Source organism: Solenopsis invicta, chromosome 7 (genome assembly GCF_016802725.1).
Source record: "Solenopsis invicta isolate M01_SB chromosome 7, UNIL_Sinv_3.0, whole genome shotgun sequence".
Lineage (NCBI taxonomy): Eukaryota > Metazoa > Arthropoda > Insecta > Hymenoptera > Formicidae > Solenopsis > Solenopsis invicta.
In genome coordinates, this window is record NC_052670.1 from 11,994,795 (window position 1) to 12,015,296 (window position 20,502).

At 37.1% G+C, this 20,502-nt stretch overlaps 1 protein-coding gene across 1 annotated transcript; it reads left to right on the plus strand.

Moving 5' to 3' along the window:
- The first annotated feature begins 18,240 nt into the window (after window positions 1-18,240).
- On the plus strand, window positions 18,241-19,757 carry LOC113002967 (protein ANTAGONIST OF LIKE HETEROCHROMATIN PROTEIN 1-like). Its single transcript, XM_026130250.2, has 2 exons — window positions 18,241-18,977; window positions 19,052-19,757. The coding sequence occupies exons 1-2, from the start codon at window positions 18,354-18,356 to the stop codon at window positions 19,451-19,453; spliced, it is 1,026 nt and encodes a 341-aa protein (XP_025986035.2). The 5' UTR covers window positions 18,241-18,353; the 3' UTR covers window positions 19,454-19,757.
- The last annotated feature ends 745 nt before the right edge of the window (window positions 19,758-20,502 follow it).

The window sequence follows — 20,502 nt, forward strand, 5'->3', positions numbered from 1 at the left end:
CTTCAGTCCATCGGTTGTTCTTCTGATACTTGATGGCGGCCTTGAGCTATCTGTGGAATCTTTCTACCATACCATTCGCCTGCGGATGGTAAGCAGTTGTCCTGAGATGTAATGTGCCAGTGAGCTCGCTTAGCCGTTGGAAAAGTCGAGACTCAAATTGGCGGTCTTGATCTGTCGTAACTCTGAGTGCTGTTCCGAATCTGCAAATCCAACAGTGATAAAATGCTCTCGCTACCGTCTCTGCTTCCTGGTCTCTGAGCGGAAATGCCTTCGGCCAGCGCGTAAATCTGTCCACGCAGGTGAGACAGTATCTCTTGCCTTCGGACACGGGCATCACTATAATGTCCACATGCTCAAATGCTGATGCCGCAAATTTTCTCAAGGGCGCCGTTACATGGTAAGTGACCTTAGATCTTTGGCAAGGTATACAAGATCAGGCCCAGTCCCAGCACTCTGTCCTCATTGACGGCCAGACGTAGCGCTCCGCCACGAGTCTTCTGCCCGTTGCTTTCACTCCTGGATGAGCCAACCTGTGAATCAAATTGAACGCTACGCAACGAAAAGGTTTCGTCAAGAATGGACGTGACATTCCCATTGACGTGTCACAGTATACGGCTACGCCGGCTTCCGGAATTTCCACCTTCTCCAGCTTCAAGCTCGATCCCCTGATCTAACAGTTGTCTAAGCTCCTTGTCATCTTTCTATGACTTCGTTAAGGCCTCGTAGTCCATCGGTGACTGCACTTCCTCTATCCTCGACATCGCGTCAGCCACGACATTGTCTCTACCAGACACATGCCGTATGTCTGTCGTGAATTGCCCTATGAAGTCAAGATGTCGAAATTGACGTGGCGTGCTCTTCTCTGGCTTCTACCAAAATGCGAAGGTCAACGGCTTGTGGTTGGTATAAACTGTGATCGTCCTCGCCTCAAGCATATGTTGGAAGTACTTGATGGAACGATAAATAGCCAATAGCTCCCTGTCAAAGGCACTGTACTTCTCTTCTGTTGGCTAAGTTTTTTCGAGGAAAAACCTAACGACTCCCAACCGTCATTGCCACGCTGCTACAAGGTCGCTCCGATTGTGTGTTCGGATGCGTCTGTAAACAGAGCGATCTCAGCGTCGGTTCTTAGATGCGCGAGAAGCGTGGCTTGAGCCAAGTTTTCTCTCGATGTCTCGAACGCTTGCTGTGCCTGTGGCGTCCACGCCACTAAAGCTTTGTCTCGCACGTTCCCGTGCAGAAGGTCATTAAGAGGTACCAAGGTCTCTGCAGCTTTTGATATAAACCTCCTGTCAAAGTTCACTATTCCGAGGTATCTTCGCAATTCCTTCCCTGTCTTCGGCATCGGATATTCAAGAATGGCCTTGATACGCGCTGGCAACGGTCGTGTCCCTTCTTCAGACACCAAATATCCAAGGAATTCCACTTTTGGTTGGCCAAACACGCACTTTGCAGGATTGATTATTACTTTATATTCCTGCAATCGTTTAAATAAAATTTCTAAGTGTTCGTGGTGTTCCTCGACCGACGACGATGCGACGAGGATGTCGTCTATATACGCGTAACAAAATTCGAGTGCGTACAAGACGCCGTCTATAAATCGTTGGAAGGTTTGCGCCGCATTCGGTAAACCAAAAGACATGTACAAAAACTCATACATTCCGAATCGCGTTGTTATAGCGATCTTCGTTATGTCTTCCTCCGCTATTAGGATCTGGTGGTATGCCCTGACGAGATCTAGTGTTGTGAATACTCTCTTACCTCGCAAAGTCTGTGCAAAGTCGTGGATATGCCGCACTAAGTAACAATCCGGCACTGTCCGTGCATTTAGAGCTCTCCACACGGTCGCCATTCTTCTTCTTTCTTTGGAACAAGATGTAAAGGCGCTGACCAACTACTCCTGGATGGCCTGGCAATTCCTGCTTTTACTAGCTTACGGAACTCTGCTTTTGCCATCGCCAACCGCTCCGGTGCAAGTCTTCGAAGCTTGCACATAACAGGCGGTCCTGGTGTTGTTTCTATGTAATGCCACGTGATGTGTTTCGTCTGACCGACGTTTTCTTCTGGCTTTGTCACGTCCGGAAACCGTGCCAATAATTAGTGATACGATGTCGCTCCTGCAACCGTTTTAATGCAAGGCGCATCACAGCGAATGCATCGTTCTGGCACTCTCAAGTTCGTGACTTAATCTATTAGGCGGGAGTTTCGCAAGTCTACGAGTAGTTCGTAAAACGATAAAAAATCTGCGCCGATAATCGGTCTCGATACGTCAGCAACTACGAAACTCCATGTAAATGCGCGTCGCAGTCCGAAATTCAGCGTTAACGTTTCCGTTCCGTACGTATGAATAACCATTCCATTTGCCGCCGAGAGTTCGTATGTCGATTTCTGTCGCGGTCCTCAAATCAGTTTTCGTGGGTAGACGCAAAGGTCCGCACTCGTGTCAATTAAAAAATTTATCCTTGTCTTAAGGTCTGTCATAAAGAGGTGGCGCGTCTAGTGACTCGAATTGCTCGCCGCCATCAACGATTGACCACCGCGTTTCCCTGCTAGCTTGACGAGCAGAGCAGCTCGCAACGTCAAGCATCCGGCCCGAATCGCCAATGGTACCAGCACAGTCCATTTGCTGGGTAATCACGGTCACGCGAACGCGGTCGCGAACGGGAACGCGAACGATTCCGATATCGATTTCTGCTACGCTCTCCGCTCAATTCTCTCTCGCCGATAGCTTCAATTGACTTGCAAAGGGCTGCCATTTGCTCCACCATTTCTTGTTGCAATGACAATCTTAATTGCGCGAACGCAACTCCCATTTAGCCTCTGATGTTGCCGCTTCGTTCGCGCGGAAGCTGTTCGGCGCCGGAGCTCGCGCCGTTTCCGTGATCTGCAATGCGGGCACTCGAGTAGCCTCCGCAATTGCGTCCGCTGTGTCTGCCACTCAGTCCAACAGATCTGCCGCGCGCGTAACCAAATGCGGCTAAAGATATGCCGGTTTAGTCAGATTGTGCGGAGTATCTGGTCTCCAACTACATTCCCGGCAAGACTACGGAGATCTCGTAAAAATTACGACGGTTTTTAGTCGCCTATTTCTTCGTGCTCTAGCAATCTTCGCGTTTTATGCTCTTGTAATAGGCTCAAGCGTTTAACCAGTTCTGTTTTCAGCGTCTCGTATGCTCGTTCCATCAGCGGATTCATAATTATATCGCGGACTTCGTTGGCGTACTGCGGATCGATTGCCGTTAGCGCATAACCGAATTTAGTCGCCTCGACCGTAATTCCGGCAGCTTGAAACCTGCGGATGGTGAACCATAGCTCGGAATCTGTAGATGTAAACGGCGGCATAGGCATGCCTACTGGGCTCATCTCAGGGCCAGATAAAAGAAATCCTGGTCCAGCTTCCACAGCGGGCTGCACCACCGGCTGCATCAACGACTGCATTATAGGTTGCTGCATCGTCCGCTGCTCGTGCATCAGCGCGATTCTCTCTGCGAGCGCGATTGCGCTCCGTCGTCGTCATGCAACGTGAGACTCATGCTACACGCGTCTTTTTTGTGTCCGTGCACTCACACACTTGTATACGCGAATTCTCCGAGCCGATTCGGCTAAGTTTTTCTACAGATTGTCGCAAAAATAACGCGAATTTAAATTAAATCACGTCGGTTCTTCACCACTTTGGATATAAATCGATGCTAGGAGTGCGATAGTAAATTAATAAATTAAGAAATCGAGTGAGCTTTCTATTGGATTAATATCAAACGTTCGGTTTAATTACAAGACGCCCGAGTTACAAAATATGATGTGTTGAGGCTAAAGAATACTTGGCGAGAGCGCGCGTTCCTTTTCTTGCCCGCTTTATATAATTAAGCTCCAAATAACCGTTTGGTCCGCAAATTCGAAGCTGTTTATTATCTCTCTTGTTTGCGAATCTTCTCTACTTCGTAGGGCAATACGATAAGTACTTAGTCTACAAAAAAAAGAAAAATTTTGGAAAAGTGGCGATTTATTTCTCAACATAGTCTCCTTTTAGCTCGATACACTTGACCCAGCGATGCTCCAACTTCTTTAACCCATCTGAAAAATACGTTTTCTCGAGGTTTGCAAAGTAGACCTCCGTGGCGGCGATGACCTCATTCGACTCAAATTTCTACTCGGCGAGTGACTTTTTCAAGTTTGGAAACAAAAAAATCGCACGGAGCCAAATCTGGAGAATACAGTGGATGGGGCAGCAGTTCGTAGTGCAATTCGACCAATTTGGCCGTGGCGACGGCGGAGGTGTGAGCCGGTGCGTTGTCATAGTGGAAGAGCACTTTTTTCTTCGCCAAATGGGGCCGTTTTTTCTGCAATTCGGCGTCGAATCGGCCCAATAATTCGGCATAGTAGAGCCCTGTAACCGTTTTACCCTTCTCTAGGTAGTCGATGTAGATCACACCTTGTAAATCCCAGAAAACGGTGGCCATCACCTTTCCGGCCGATAGGACAGTCTTCGCCTTCTTCGGAGCACGTTTGCCGGGTGAAGTCCACTGTTTCGACTGGTCTCTGGTATGTACCAGTGGATCCATGTTTCGTCGACGGTCACAAAACGACGCAGAAACTCCTTCGGATTGCGCTTAAACAGCGTCAAACACTGCTCCGAAGTGGTCTCACGGTTGCGCTTGTTGTCCGGAGTGAGCAAACGCGGCACCCATCGCGCCGACAGCTTTCTCATGCCCAAAATTTCATGCAGGATATGACTCACGTGGTCTTTTGAGATACCTACTGTTTCAGCTATCTTGCGCACCTTCAATCGGCGATCTGCCAATACGAGATCGTGGATTTTTGTCACGTTATCCTCCGTGGTAGCCATTTTTGGGGCACCTGGGCGTGGCTTATCAAAAACCGACGTGCGACCACGTTGAAACTTGTTAAACAAATTTTTGACGGTCGCCATCGAAGGAGAAGAGTCACCGTACACAGCATCCAAGCGCTCTTTGATTTCGCCGCGCGATTTCCCTTCCAAAAACAAGAATCGAATCACCGACCGATATTGCTCTTTTTCCATTTTTTTAAAATCCGCAGACACACCCGCTTCCACACGCGGTCAAAACAAAACTACGAGTCCGATTCGGCTGAAATTTTGACAGTAACCGTCTACTGTCGGTAAAGTACGAGTAGGCTCGAAGAAATGCATCATTCGGTATTATTCTACTGTGGCGACCGTTCGCCACATGCCCAACTGAAGGTTTGAAAATAATATTATTCAGGAAAATAAACAACATGTTCGTCAGAAGATTCGCAAACAAGGAAAATCATAAACAGCTTCGAATTTGCCAAATGGTCATTCGGAGCTTATATAAAGCGGGCAAGAGAAGAAACGCGCTCTCTCGTTAAGTAATCTCTTGCCTCAACACATCGTACTTTGTAACTCTGGCGTCTTATATTTAAACCAAACGCTGATATTAAAACAATAGAAAATTTACTCGATCTCTTAGCTAATTTCATTACAACTATAGACATTTAATCCCAAACCATTATTGTGGTTACATATTATAATTTTAGAGCTAATAATTAATTAACATAAACAGCCGGCTCTCATCCTTATCAGCGTGACAAACAAGGATGGAGAATGTCGACTCACTGACAATGAGAGGCGCGGCGAGTAAATTGACTGCGTAAGCGGAATATTTACATGCGCCATGGGATATCTATCTGCAAGGTTGGTCAGTATTCTACGAAGTCACTGATAAAAATGGATGAAAAAGTAAGGAAACAGCGCTTGCAACTCAAACACTCAGAAAATGTATACGCTCACACGCGTAGGACGGAATAACACGGTTGAATCTCGATAAATTGCTGATTATCGGCGGAAACGTTAAGCACGTACATGTTGTTATCTTTCGATTAATGAAAGAATTTCCGGTTGCCTTGTGCTGATTATTTTCATCAGATTGGAAGCCCCGACCGAGCCAATATCCTGTGGCGACCGTTCGCCACATGCCCAACCGAAAATTTGAAAATAATATTATTCAGGGTAACAAATAGCAAATAATATTCGGCAGTTAAGATAAACATGCTTATATAGCAAGCAACACGGCAGAAGAATATACTCGTACACCGCGGTTTTGCACAATCTCTATCTATTCGGTAACTTGTTTTCATTTTTTATTTTTGTTCTTTATTTGTTTATTGCGATAAATTCATATCTTAATTAGTGCGATTGTTGTTTTATAGACTTGTAATATCACTGAGGAAGACCGTCATTAAAGGTCGAAACGTTTGCCTGACATTGGAGTTATTTGTTATTTGCACCCGACATCCTGCGTGGCTCTTGAGCTCACTTTTCTCTAATTTAATTTATTTATAAGAGCCTTAACTTTTGCTTTGTTTTGTTTATTATACATATTTATTCATGATTAAGAATAATAGAGTTCACGACGACAAATAACAGATCATGTTCTTGATGACAAACATTATAAATAAATAAAAATAGAATATGATTTGATATATTATTACCCTATTAGCAGACAATGTTTTTTAAATGTTTCTTAAATATTTATTCTTCATTAAAACGTTTTTTAAATATTTGAAAAACATTTAAAAAATATTGTTTCCTGATAGGGTAAATGTCTAAAATTAATGATAATTTTAATCATTAATAAGTAGGAGAAGGTGGGGTAAGACAGTGTAGTTAAGCTTTGAGAATGAATAAAAGCTAGGTTTTTATAATTAACGAGTCATCTTTATTTTTATAATACTCTTTGGACATTTGTCTTTCAATATATTTATCATTAAAATAAAATTTTAAAGGATTATAAACTTTATTTAATAAAAACCAAAAAGAGGCATTTCTCGCCATCTTGCCCGACGAGTGGGGTAAGATGGGTATTCTCGCGGGCAAAGTAAGATGCGTCTTTAAATCAATTTTTTTTATACGTTTCTTTGGCTTATATAATTTTACTTTATACTTTTCTTGCTCTCTTCTTTCTTTTTTTGCTTCTGTTTGTTTGCTCGCTGTTATTTCTTCTTGTAGTCATAAGGAAATCACAAAAAAATATAAATTGTGGTCTATCTCAATAACATAGCTGTCTATTTCGCTGACTCGTGGGTAACTTTTAATGATCGAGGAGCTGCATCTAACATGTATGCTTGATTGTGATTTTTGCATTTGAATCGCGTGATAGAGGCGATATCCCGTTTTACCTCCCTACTCTTTCTTGCCCAATCTTGCCCTAGTACACATTAATATCACATTCTTGTAATTGATACCCGTATGTACAACTTTTTTTATGCTTTTTGTATAATCAAAATCTACACAAAACTAAAAATTTAAACATATTATAATTATTTATTTTATAATTATTTAATATACAATAACGTTTATACTTAGCACGTGTTACGATTCCATTTTTGTATTAAAAAAAACACAAAACGTCATTAACATCATCGGTGAAACTCAAGCCACGATCTCGACTCTTTCGACCACGCCAGCCAGTCAGTCCCGTCCTAAAAATGAAATGTAACATAAAATATTCACGTACTTAAAGTATAATATGAGAAATAAAAGTGTGTTATTTAATTTAAAACTTATCTGAGACACATTTGTTGACAGCAACACTGGCAATATTGATATTATAATATTGATTAGTACACAACCCGATATGCATTGCAAACTTTCACAATTTACATATAAATTTGTACAGAAAAACTTACACATTTTTTCTCGCCACTAAATCTCGCGCGTGTGTACACATCACTTAACTCCGCCGCACGGGCTTAGCAACATCGGCGTAAAATCTTTACTAAAAGAAATAATGTTCGATTAAAAAAATTTTCATTCCTATAATACAAAACCTCATAATATGATATGATATTCACCCATTATTAAAAAAAATCCTCAAACTTGCGTACAATTGCATTTTGAATTTATTTTGTTATTCATTTACAAATCTTTACCTTTATATAATATATTCAAACATTATTTTATTTTACATATATTAAGTATTGTATAAAAATTACAAATTTTTAAAATTTTAATTAATTTAAGGAAGTTAAAATAGCATATTAATTTTTTTTAGGATACAGATAAAAATATTTGCCTTTGTAAGAGTTGAATTTCTTTCCAATTAGATTTAAATTTCACCATTTTTATTCACATTGTGTTTTCGGAACTCATCGAGCTAGAATTTTATTAATACATTTGTGTGCTTGCATCTAATTATTTATAAACTTCTTTTAATAATTTTAATATTTTAAAATATTAAATATTAATTGTATCAATAAATATTTAAGAAGATAATTATTACAGAAATTTCAAAAAGATCTTTGTGTTGTTTATATAAACAGGCATAAATAATATAAATTAAATGACTAACTTGAGAAGATTATATGGGAATAATAACTGGAAATACGATCCACGTAACACATGTTGGATTAGAGTCTATATTGCAGGATCCGTGATACACGTAATAACTTAAACAATCGGTCAGAAAAAAAAAATAGATAAAATAGATAATATTCTATTAAGGAAATTTTTATTTTTATGACGCAAAATATCAAAATATCATGTAATATTAGCACATTATTAACCCTTAAACACGTAAGTTGGTCTGAGAGACTCCATATGAAGTTTTGAACGCTTGCTATGTGAAGACGGAATGAGATAGGAGCAAGACGTAAAAAAAGTTTAAAGTCTCCTCTTTCAATTGATATAATTGATCAACTTTTTTGGTCAACTAGAATTCGAACGGCACGGCAGCAAAGTTTTGTTAGGGTCACTGCGACCCATATAGTGTGTAAGTGAAACCTTTTTGTGAGTATTTTACATAAAAAAACTGGACAAAATACGTTTGAACAGGTCAATTTGCAGATGTTACTCGCATATACTCTGTCTAAAGTTGAAATACTATAAAATGTTGTAGAAAAAAGAGTTTTTCCGAAATATATCATGAAACACATCAATTTTCAATTTTAGACACGATTTAATCAAAAATTCCTCATATACGCCTTGTTACATAAGTACATTTTTTAATAGAAATGACAATAATATAATTTGTTTTTTTGAAAGTATGAATCTTTAGCTTTAAAACGCCGTATTGTAAAGTTCTTTAAAGTTTTTTGTTGCAAAGATATGATTTTTTTTTTTAAAGTGAATTTTTAGACGCCTGAAAATACCTTATATTCTCCATGTTACATAAGTATACTTTTTAAAAGAAATGACTTTGCCAAATTTTATTTTGAAAGTGTGACTCTTTAGCTTTAAAACACCGTATTTAAAAGTCTTTAAACGTTTGTTGTTGCGAAGATATGATTTTTTGAAGGAAAAGTGGATTTTTGGCCAATTGCTTATTTTTGCTTAATGGTTTTGCTTTTATAACTTCACAATAAATTATTTATCGGCAATGCCGATTATGCAGTCACACTCCTGAGATTTTGAACTTTTGTTTAAAAAAAAATCGTAGAAAAATATTGATTGTAATCAAAATTGTAGCTTCTCAAAGTTGAAAAAGTCTCCCAGACCCAAAAATGTGTTTCCGTATTTTACAGGATCGGTGTGTTTAAGGGTTAAAAAAAACCTTCAAACTGTTGTTCAATTAATGTCTTAATTTTATTCATCCTTTATTTAAAAATCTAACCTTCTCTAACACCTTCAATTACTTTCTCCTTTCAATTTTATTTCCGTTTTAAACTTCTTCGATCCTTCCTTCTTCCTTCCTTCCTTTTCATATTATTCTATTCCTCTTCTTTTCTTTATTTTCAGTACACATTTTTAAAAATCTTTAATAAAATAGATAATATTCTAATAGAAAAATTTTTATTTTTATAACACAAAATATCAAAATATCACATGAGAGATATTCATCCATTATTCCTTTATTTAAAGATCTTTAAATTTTAATCTTCTCCTTCTTCTTAAATTACTTTCTTCTTTTTGTATTAGTTCCATTTCAAAACTGTTACTCTTTTCTTCCTTCTATCATTAATTCATTCTGATTATTTTTCAAATCCAATCTTACAATAATAATGTTTGTAATGTTAATAATACAAAAGAGCATTTTAATAACAATACTATAATAACAATACTATAATAAATGTATTAAACAAAATTGCTATCTGAAAATGAAGTACAACACAGTGTTAATTTTTTATAATGATAGTTTTTACAACCATAAATAAGAACGTGTAATAAAATTTATCTGGAACAATCATGAAGTCGTCTAAGGGGAAAAGAAAAATCTTTAGACGCAGGAAACAGAACCAATACAATAATAAATTTGTAATAATTAATTTGATAATATATTAATATTACACTATTAACCTCTTGATGCATGTAACAATTATTACCCTGCCGCACGTCAAAACGTCATTAACATAATCGGTGAAAGCCGATAGCCAAATCGACAGATAGCCAGCCATCAGGAAAAAATATTTCAAGAAGCAACAATAAGAAGCAACTTCTCGTGTGTACACCAACTTGTTTGTTCCGTCAAAATTAAAATCAGGGTGCCATCACATAACGTAACTTGCGTAACTTGCGTAGCGTAATTTGCGTATTCTAGTAACTTACTAAAATATGTTACGCCATTTAAAAGCCTTTTTTCACATGAAGCGTATTTCGCGGATTTTTAAGAAATGCGTATCTAATGCAACCAATTGCTGATTAGGGTTTCTCTTGTACTCTCTAACAGAAATGCTAAACAAATTTACGATTGGTTTTTGTAATTTACGCGTCTCGGAAAGTACGCCTCATGTAGAACTGATACTCTGCACACTAGTATGTGTGAATCATCTATGTGCGAATCTAACCTGTGCGGGCATATATTCCTGTTCCTTGTAATTTTCAAAAATTTATATATTTAAAACAAAATAAATATATGTTAGGCATTTAAGAAAAAGAAAGCATTTTACATGCAAGAAATTCAAGCAACACGGACATATCTATTAATGTACAACTATAACCTTAAAATTTTGTATCAACATATCGCAAGAAGGTTGGATATGACAGAATGTTATTACAGAATAACTATTATAAATAATAAATTTGATATAAAACTGTTTCTTAATTTACCCTGATATCATTATCTATCTTTCAATTTTGTTCTGCTTATTTAAGTAATACATGTGTTACCCATACATGTATACACAGCGTTTCTTACGCAGGAAATTGGATTCGACGTAACGATAATAACGTAAAAAGCGTAAAGTAAGTAGGCGGAAGCTGATGTTCCAGTAAAACGATATCATTGGTCGGCGCAAGTTACGCTTACGCAAGTTACGCCCCATGTGACGGCACTCTCATGATTCACTCGCCGAGCGAGCGCAACAGATCAAGTCTTGATTGGCTGCCATCGGCCAACAAGACACAACCCTCGAAAGGCTACGATTGGCCCACGTTAGGGTCATGGATCTGTATCGTGGTGGGAATAGACATGGTGTGCTAGCGTTTCGAGCGTCTCTCTCTAATTCTCTCCCCTCTCACTTATTTTCTGTTCGTTCGGCAAAACAGGTTAACCAACCTTGTTTAACTCCGTAAAGTTATTATAACTGAACTTAATAACTAATCAGCTTGCCGCTTTTCCGTAAAAGCTAAAAGTTGATTGGTTACACACTTTTCGATCTGAGAACTTAGATTGATATGTAGCGTGGACACAGACATTTAAATTAAATAAACTTTTTTTATTGTAATTAGAATATCGTAATGTTATTACAATTTATAAGAGCTAGTTTCACAATCTCCTGATTTAGTACCGACCATGATTAATTGTTTCTGATCAATTTTACTTAACAAATGCAATATTTAAGATAATAAAATAAAATGTATAAAGAATGGATAATAATTTAATAAAGGAAAAACAATATAATAAAGAATATAATAAACGAATAATAAACAACTTTTATTAATATAAAAAAAACTTGTATATACAGTATAGTGCGCGTCAATAATTCGCTGAGTCATAGTAGGTAGCTTGACTTATCAATACTGAGTCGATAACGATAAACGCCCGTGCGCGCGCGTTTATTCGAAAGAGACATGAATAATAAATATTTGGCACGGAGAATATACGTTACTGATTCTCTTAGTTATCCTCTTTTTTCTTCTTAGTCTAATTTAGGTAATATTTTTATTTTTGATGTTAAAATGTCTACATGTTAAGCTGCATAATAAAATAAATAGTAAAATTAAAATTTAACACACGACTTTGATACTTTGTTTTCAATTTTAAATATTGATTTATTTAGTTTAATGTAATTATGTTTTTTTCCATTGCGTATAAACAATAATGTATTCATATAATTACATACGCAAAATTGTTAACGCCGAAATGCACGCAGAATAATCTCTGTTACGTTATGTTTACATCGCTTGTAGATCTATCGGTATAAATTTGATTCAGTATTATGTTATTTTTGCACAGACAGAAATATACATAACAACAAAGATAAACGTGTATGAAGAGGTGGAAAAGGTAAAAGAAGAAGTTATTTATTAAAATTAAAAATATATTAGTTCTTTAATATTTTTTTTTTTTTTAATTAAATTTTGCATTCTTGATGAATGTTCCACCGTTAAACAATTTAGTGGTTCTAAAAAGAACCGTTTGAAATAATACAGGCACCAGCTAATAGTCGGTCCAGTATCCTTCCCGTGCAACCACTTGCTACAATCGCCTCTCTACCGAATCGTTTAAATGTGCAAAATATTGAGGCTTATGCTTCAAATTTTCCGAGTTCTTGGCATGTGCAACCAGTTGTTCTCTAGTTCTCTCATGTCTCATGGATAACTAAGAGAATCAGTAACATATATTCTTCGTGCCAAATATTTATTATTTATGTCCCTTCCAATATAAACGCACGCGCGCGGGCGTACATCGTTATCGACTCAGTATCGGTAAGTCAAGCTACCTACTATGACCCAGAGAATTATTGACGCGCACTGTACATGTTTACTCGCGAGCGGTGTCGTTTCGCGCTAAAACGACGACGTCGCGGAAGCATCCGCGGAACACATGCCGATCGGCGTGCCGCATCTCGAACCTTCAAGTTTCTCAGTCGATACAAGGGAAAATTGAGAATTGCAATGCGAGAACATTTAATGTCACAATACGACGAGTAAAGCAAATTTATTTACTATTGATGATACAGCAGAAAGCTTTAAATTGGCACTCGTTCGTCGAAGTCGGTGGGAGCGAACGCGCAAGAGAGTCTTTCACGCGTTCGGCTGGTCGGTTGCCAGTGCGAGAGAGAAAGCGCCAGTGTCACACTCGCGTGGCGACGTAGGTGCTAGCGAGCGCGCAATAGAGTCCTCGACGCACTCCGCGACGGCTGGTTGCGAGCGCGAGAGAGAAAGCATTTGAGTTGGCTCGCCTGGCGACGTAGGTGCGAGTGAGCGCGCAAGAAAGTCCTCTACGCACTCCGCGACGGCTGGTTGCGAGTACGAGTGAGAAAGCACTTGAGTTTGCTCGCCCGGCGACGTAAGTGCAAGCGAGCGCGCAAGAGAGTCTTCGAGAAAATTAGGACTGAGTTTGCACTCGCCTTCTGATGAATTCGGACAAACTCGATATGCGGCCGCATCGATGAGTTTTCTTAGGCGGACTGGTTGTATTTGGCTGCTCCGAGCGCGCACAGAAATGCGAGAAAATCGAGGGGACCAATCGGAGCAAGTTGTTCCGATCGGGTGATCAATTGTCTTGGCTGTTTACGCATTCCTGCTCGCCTCGAAATTTGAAGGCCGAAAACGGTTATACTCTACTGTTTAAAGTGAGCTGGTTAGAATTTGCGAAATTTTCCCGTATTAAATTTTCGTGGCCGGATGTTCTCAGCATTGCCTGTCGCGTTAACCGTTTTCAGCCCTCGTCGTTCAATTATCGCTCAATCCTGAACAGTACAAGAATAGACTTCTGAAAATGTCAAAATCTGGATGTTATACAGGATGATTCAAAATAACCTATTGGTCCCGAAGCTGGCATATTCGTAATCGAATTCTGAGACGATTTTTCCTTTTGCAAAAATTTGTCCTAAGCTTAGTTTTCAAGTTACAATAAAAATTAGTTAGCGTATGACGGGTCAGGTACAAGTGGTAGACAGGGGCGGCGCGACTCACTGTTACACGCGGGTGTTTCCGTGGAGCACCTCCTGCGCTCAAATGACTGACAAAAGGACATCACATTCTTATTTAAACTTTCTCTCTCTCTCTCTTTCTCTCTCTCCGTCACTTTAATTATGCTACATTTAACTTGTCAAATTTCGATCTGTCATCCGGCCGTCAAATATCGGGATGACCGTGAAATCTTTAAGTAAGTTTACATTATTATAATAAATTATGTACGCCCGCAAATAATAAAATTTAATGCAAATTAGATTACTTAAATGTGCACTTGCAAGTTAAAAGTAGCACTTTTAAAACGCACAAAAAGGAAAGAAAGGAGAGAGAGAGAGAGAGAGAGAGAGAGAGAGAGAGAGAGAGAGAGTGAGAGAGATAGAGACGGGAAAGAAGGAAGCTTTAAACAAGTTTAAGCACGTTCACTCACGCATACGGCAATCAGCTTAATTGTTTCCACGATGCGACAGTTCAATTTAAATTTGTCCTTTATCCAGATCTATCCCTCGAAGTTGTTTCATATTTTACTACATTACTATTTACTCTGCACTTGATCGATAAACGCGGAACTACGCGACGAACCGATCGATCAACTTTATTAATTACTATTCTAATCACTACAATTATTCGATTAAAATTACTCGAAGAAACACGTGTTTACGTTACGATCACACAACACGTGTTCACTCGACGATATCAAGCAGTCGACTGGATATTATTGGTTATGTTGTTATAAGAGTGTCGAACGATTGGTTAAAGCCATAAGTCAAAACGCGGCAATTTAAAATGCAAATATTGGTTAATACAATTTACATAAATACAATTTATTAGAAAAATGTTGCAAATGCATATTTATCATTATTTGTTAAAAATTGTATGATAGTGACTTTATCAAGATAATTAAATATTATTCATTCTAAATATTCAAAAAATAATTTTATCAAAATCAATTTTTTCTAAATACTTTTTTCATTTCTTATTTTTGAATATTTGTGAAAACTGTGAAAATATTCCTCAAAATAAAATATTTGATTGCCCTGAAAAGGGCAAATTATCCGTTGCTGCAAGGAGATTTCAAGAATTATATCCTTAAAGTTCTTTTATAATAAATATTCTAAATAATTATCTTGATAAAGTCACTTACAAATTTTAACAAGTAATAATAAACATGCATTTGCCACATTTTTCTAATAAATTGTATCGATGTAAATCGTATTAATCAATATTTTCATTTTGAATTACCGCGTTTTGACTTATGGCTTTAACCAATCGTTCGACATTCTTATAACGACATAACCAATAACATTCAGTTGACTGCTTTATATCATCGAGTGAACACGTGTTGTGTGATCGTAACGTAAATACGTGTTTCTTCGAATAATTTTAACGCATTGAATGATTGTAGTGATTACAGTAGTGATTAATAGTAATTAATAAAGTCGATCGATCGGTTCATCGCGTAGTTCCGCGTTTATCAATCAAATGAAAAGTAAATAGTGTAAATGTGGTGAAATATGAAACAACTTCGAGGGATAGATCTGGATAAAGCACAAATTTAAATTAAATTGTCGCATCGTGGAAACAATAAGCTGATCGCCATGTGCGTAAGTAAACGTGCTTAAACTTGTTCAAAGCCCCCCCCCGTCTCTCTCTCTCTCTCTCTCTCTCTCCTTTCTATCCCTTTTGTGCGTTTTAAAAGTTCTACTTTTAACTTGCAAGTGCACATTTAAGTAATCTAATTTGCATTAAATTTTATTATACGCGGGCGTACATTTATTATAATAATGTAAACTTACTTGAAGATTTCACGGTCATCCCGATATTTGACGGCCGGATGACAGATCGAAATTTGGCAAGTTAAATGTAGCATAATTAAAGTGACAGAGAGAGAGAGAGAGAGAGAGAGAGAGAGAGAGAGAGAGAGAGAGAGAGAGAAAGTTTAAATAGGAATGTGCTGTCCATGTACTTTTGTCAGTCATTTGAGCGCAGGAGGTGCCCCACGGAAACACCCGCGTGTAACAGTGAGTCTCGCCGCCCCTGTCTTTCACTTGTACCTGACCCGTAATACGCTAATTCTTATTGTAACTTGAAAACTAAGCTTCGGACAAATTTTTGCAAAAGGAAAAATCGTCTCAGAATTCGATTACGAATATGCCAGCTTCGGGACCAATAGGTTATTTTGAATCACCCTGTATACATTTTAATATAACAGTCTTTTACTCAAACAAACGTTTGAGTATTCACATTGCGTATTATTTCTATCAAAATGATATGTCAATCCCAAATAATGATTTATCAATCATATATACATACTTAGATGAACGTGTGGTGTTAAAGAAAAAGTGTCGCACATACTGAGAGCAAATTTGGAGAATTTTTTCTTATTCTAAGTAAATTTCAATATATAAAAATTATCAAGACCTAATAATTAATGTTAGAAAATGAATAAGAAATCAATTTTATAGGAATGAAAAATCGCAACTGAAAATCATTATTTAACAATTTTTGTTAAATTTTATAAAAACGTGAATTAAATTATTGTTAATTTAAAAGACATACGATCACAATCGTTATTCTCTAAAAATAAACCAATATTTTATATAAATATTGATGTCGCTATTTGAACAAGTCCTTTCAATTGGAAGCTGTGGCAGTCGCACTCGGCGCAAGAGTGGCCGTTGATATACAATCTTTCGTTACAATACGTCGATTTTCATTCACCGTTCGTGTAATTTATTTGGAAATGAGTTTCGACCAACATCAGAACATTTGTTGCATCAGATTGTATTACTTCTTCTACATTTTCTGAAAGCATCACTGTGACTATATTGCTCAATTTTGGGTATGGATTATTTGCAAATGAGATATTGAACGGCTATGGAGTGAAACTGGATAATCAAGAAATGGTTGTAATATTAATAAATTTGTAACGCTGGTACTTTTCCAGTGCGGTGGGAGTATCGGGATATCTTTCGGTGCGTTGGGATATCGTGATCGGTAGCTCGGATATGGTTGCCGGATGCCAGGGTCTTTCGGTAGTAATGAGAACTCTGTGTTGAGTAAAATAACGCAAACGTAACAATATATTTATCAGATGTAATTGAAATACACAAGTAATAATAAGGCACCGGAGTACTCGGTTGAACAATAATCGGACCTGCGCAAAAGTAAAAGAACGGACAAAATATAATTCGCGGCATAACTTAATATTTAAACCAAAAAACGGATTTGGATAATTAAAGAAACGGACGGACTGGTATTATGGGCTATGCTCGGAGGTAATAATCGTAGTTGCTCGGTTAAATAATAATCGGTCCCGCGCAAAATAAAAGAACGAACAAAATATAATTCGCGGTGTAACTTAATACAAAAGAACGGATTCGGATAACTAAAGAAACGGACGGACTGATATTATGTTCTATGCGCTCGGAGGTAATAATCGGAGTCGCCGTGAAGCGGCTAACTGAACGTGCGGTTAAACGGGCCGTGATTGGCCCGCGCGACGGACGGTCGTGATCGCAGAATCGGCGGCTCGTAGTGCAGCGGACGGTTCTGCGATACGCGAGAGTTGTCGACGTTAGAGACCTAAGTGGTCTCATCCCGCGGGGTGTTGTTACCTCGTGGGGAGTAAGTTTACGGATTGAGCCGGAGGAAGGCGTCGTGTATTCCCGACGACGGTGTTGGTTTCGAGAATCCCCGAAAACGGACTTGCGGAACGGACGGTTCCTATTGGCCGAGAATACCCAGTCGCGGAAACGACGAGTATTCCCGTCGCGGACGGAGGATGGGATCGGCCGAGTATTCCCAACCGTTAGGCTGAAATCACACGATGCGTAATAGAGCTGCGGAATAGAGAATGCGTCTTTGAAGCGACCAATCAGCGCTATTCCGCTCTTTTCTATTACGCGAGTTTTGTCCGCTATGTTCACATGGTGCGTCAAAGAGATGTAAAGACACATTCAGGATAAATATAATTTAGAAATTATTATCTTTTTGTTAATAATTTGCTTATTAAAATAAAATATAATTTCTTAAATTGTAAAAACAATTATTACTGTTATAGTATTTAATATTTTGTAATAAATACTTATAAATTTAAAATGATTTTTTAACTGCTTTCACGCATTTATGGTCATTTTTCCGCATCATGTGAACAGGGCACACTGAAATCATGCGTAATGCGTATTGCGTCATTGCTTCAAAACTTTATCTTGACAGCTGTACTCGCACATTTTTATTTAATTATTAGTTTGTATCCACAAGTTTATAATTAATTTTTATTATGGATAAAAAGTTAAAAATGGTGACTGAATCTATTACACATTTATTGCAAATATACTTGAAAACTTCAATGATGAAGTATCGAAAGGAAAAAATGAGGTTAACTTTAATCAAGTTATATTCAATTTATGTTGCCTTGACAGAAAAAAAATCGAAAAGAAGTATATGGGTCAAGCCCATTTATTCAGTACAACAGCGGTTTCGCCAAGGTGATAGTGACAACTTAATTGCCATGCTGAGGACAACAGATCATTCACTGTATTTCAATTATTTGAGAATGGATGTAAACACCTTTGAGTATCTTCTTTCAATAGTAGGCCCTGGAATTAAAAAGCAAATAAATATTAAAGAACCAATTGCTTCTTATACAAGGTTGCAAATTTGCTTGAGATATTTAGCCAGTGGAGATAGTATGAGATCAATAGGATACGCATTTCGAGTTTCTCCAAACACTGTATCACAAATAATCCATGAAACTTGTGATGAAATCTGGCTTAAATTGAAAGATATAGTGATGCCACTATCAAGCAAGGATGCGTGGATAAAAATTGCAGAACATTTTGAAGAAATGTGGAATTTCCCTCACTGTATTGGGGCAATAGATGGGAAACACATTATAATAGAAGTAATAATAATATATTCATACATCATTTGTACTTAATATTCATGAAATAGTGTAATTCAAAATTCAAATTACAGGCTCCTCCTCATAGTGGCTCCTTGTACTATAATTATAAAAAGCACCACAGCTTTAATCTTACTGGCGTTTCAGATGCACACTATCGATTTATTTTAATAGATGTAGGAGCAGAGGGCCGTCGTAGCGATGCTGGAGTTTTTGCTAATAGCAAAATAAAATCAAGACTAGATGCAAATACTTTAAATGTGCCTCCACCTTCTCTAGTTGGTCAATACGAGTTGCCATTCGTTTTAGTAGGCGATGAGGCATACCAATTATCATCATATTTGATGCGACCTTATCCAAAAAGTTCACAGCTAAATTTGAGAAAAAGAATATTTAATTATCGTCTCAGCAGGGCTAGACGAGTTGTCGAAAGTGCCTTTGGCATAACTGCAGCGAATTTTTTGAAGACCAATTAATACCTACGTCTTGAAAGCTGAAAAGATGGTGTTGGCTACTGTCTGTTTACACAATTTTATCATCACTAAGGAACTTGAAAAGCGTTCTCAAAAAAGGCAGTACTTACAATTTAATGGACACGACAGACAGCAAATATTGCTTGGCATTAGAAACATACAAAATAAAGATAACCAAGATGTTATTTTGCATAACATTTTTAGAGTTTACAGGGAAAGATTTGCTAATTATTTTGTAAACGAAGGTGTCGTAGAATGGCAATAGGAGAAAGCTGCGAATAATGAATTTTAAACTAAAACTGTAGAAAATGTATAGGTCAATGTATATTTTAATTAACTACTTAAATAATTTTGCAAGTAAACATAAAATCTATAAAACTTTGTACTTTATTTTTGTCATAGTAAAAAAATTTTCACAATATAACTTACATCAAAATAAACTTTGTTTACCTAATATAATTTCTTTCATCTAACTTAAAAAAAATATTTACATCAAAATAAAACTTAAACTAAATATAACTATTTTAAAAAAGAAAACATAACTTTTATCTAACTTTTAAAAAAAAAAAAAAAAAAATTCAAACGTCAAAATAAAATTTTTTAAATCATAATATAACTTTTGATAGATACATGTAATTTTTTCAAAAATATAACTATAAATTATATAGAATATTTACTTTAATTATTAGAATAATTATACTTTAATTAATAGAAACTTTAAATTTAAATTATAAAAGTCCTGCCTCTTCTTCTACTTTTAACGCATCTATTAAAATTTTTGTTTGAAATTGCCTTCTGTTTCTATATGGCAATTTTTTTAAAATATCGCCCAATTGAAGCAAAAATCCTTCAATACCGTCAGGAGTTTTGCCACCCTCTGATATTACTTTTAACAAATCTTTTCTAAATTCGTTGTCAGATGACTGCTTTCTTGAACCTGAAACAATATAATGAGCAGATTAGCATCGATATTATTACGCCTTGCACACAATAAAAGGATATTAAATATTAGGAATAAAAATTAAAATTTTAGAATCAGTTTCCTCAATAAA

What these genes read in the sequence shown, in the direction of transcription:
- LOC113002967 (XM_026130250.2), top strand. Translation starts at nt 18,354, where the DNA reads ATGGATAAAAAGTTAAAAATGGTGACTGAATCTATTACACATTTATTG. An exon ending in GGAAACACATTATAATAGAA is followed by an intron (nt 18,978 to 19,051) that starts GTAATAATAATA and finishes TTCAAATTACAG; the next exon opens with GCTCCTCCTCATAGTGGCTC.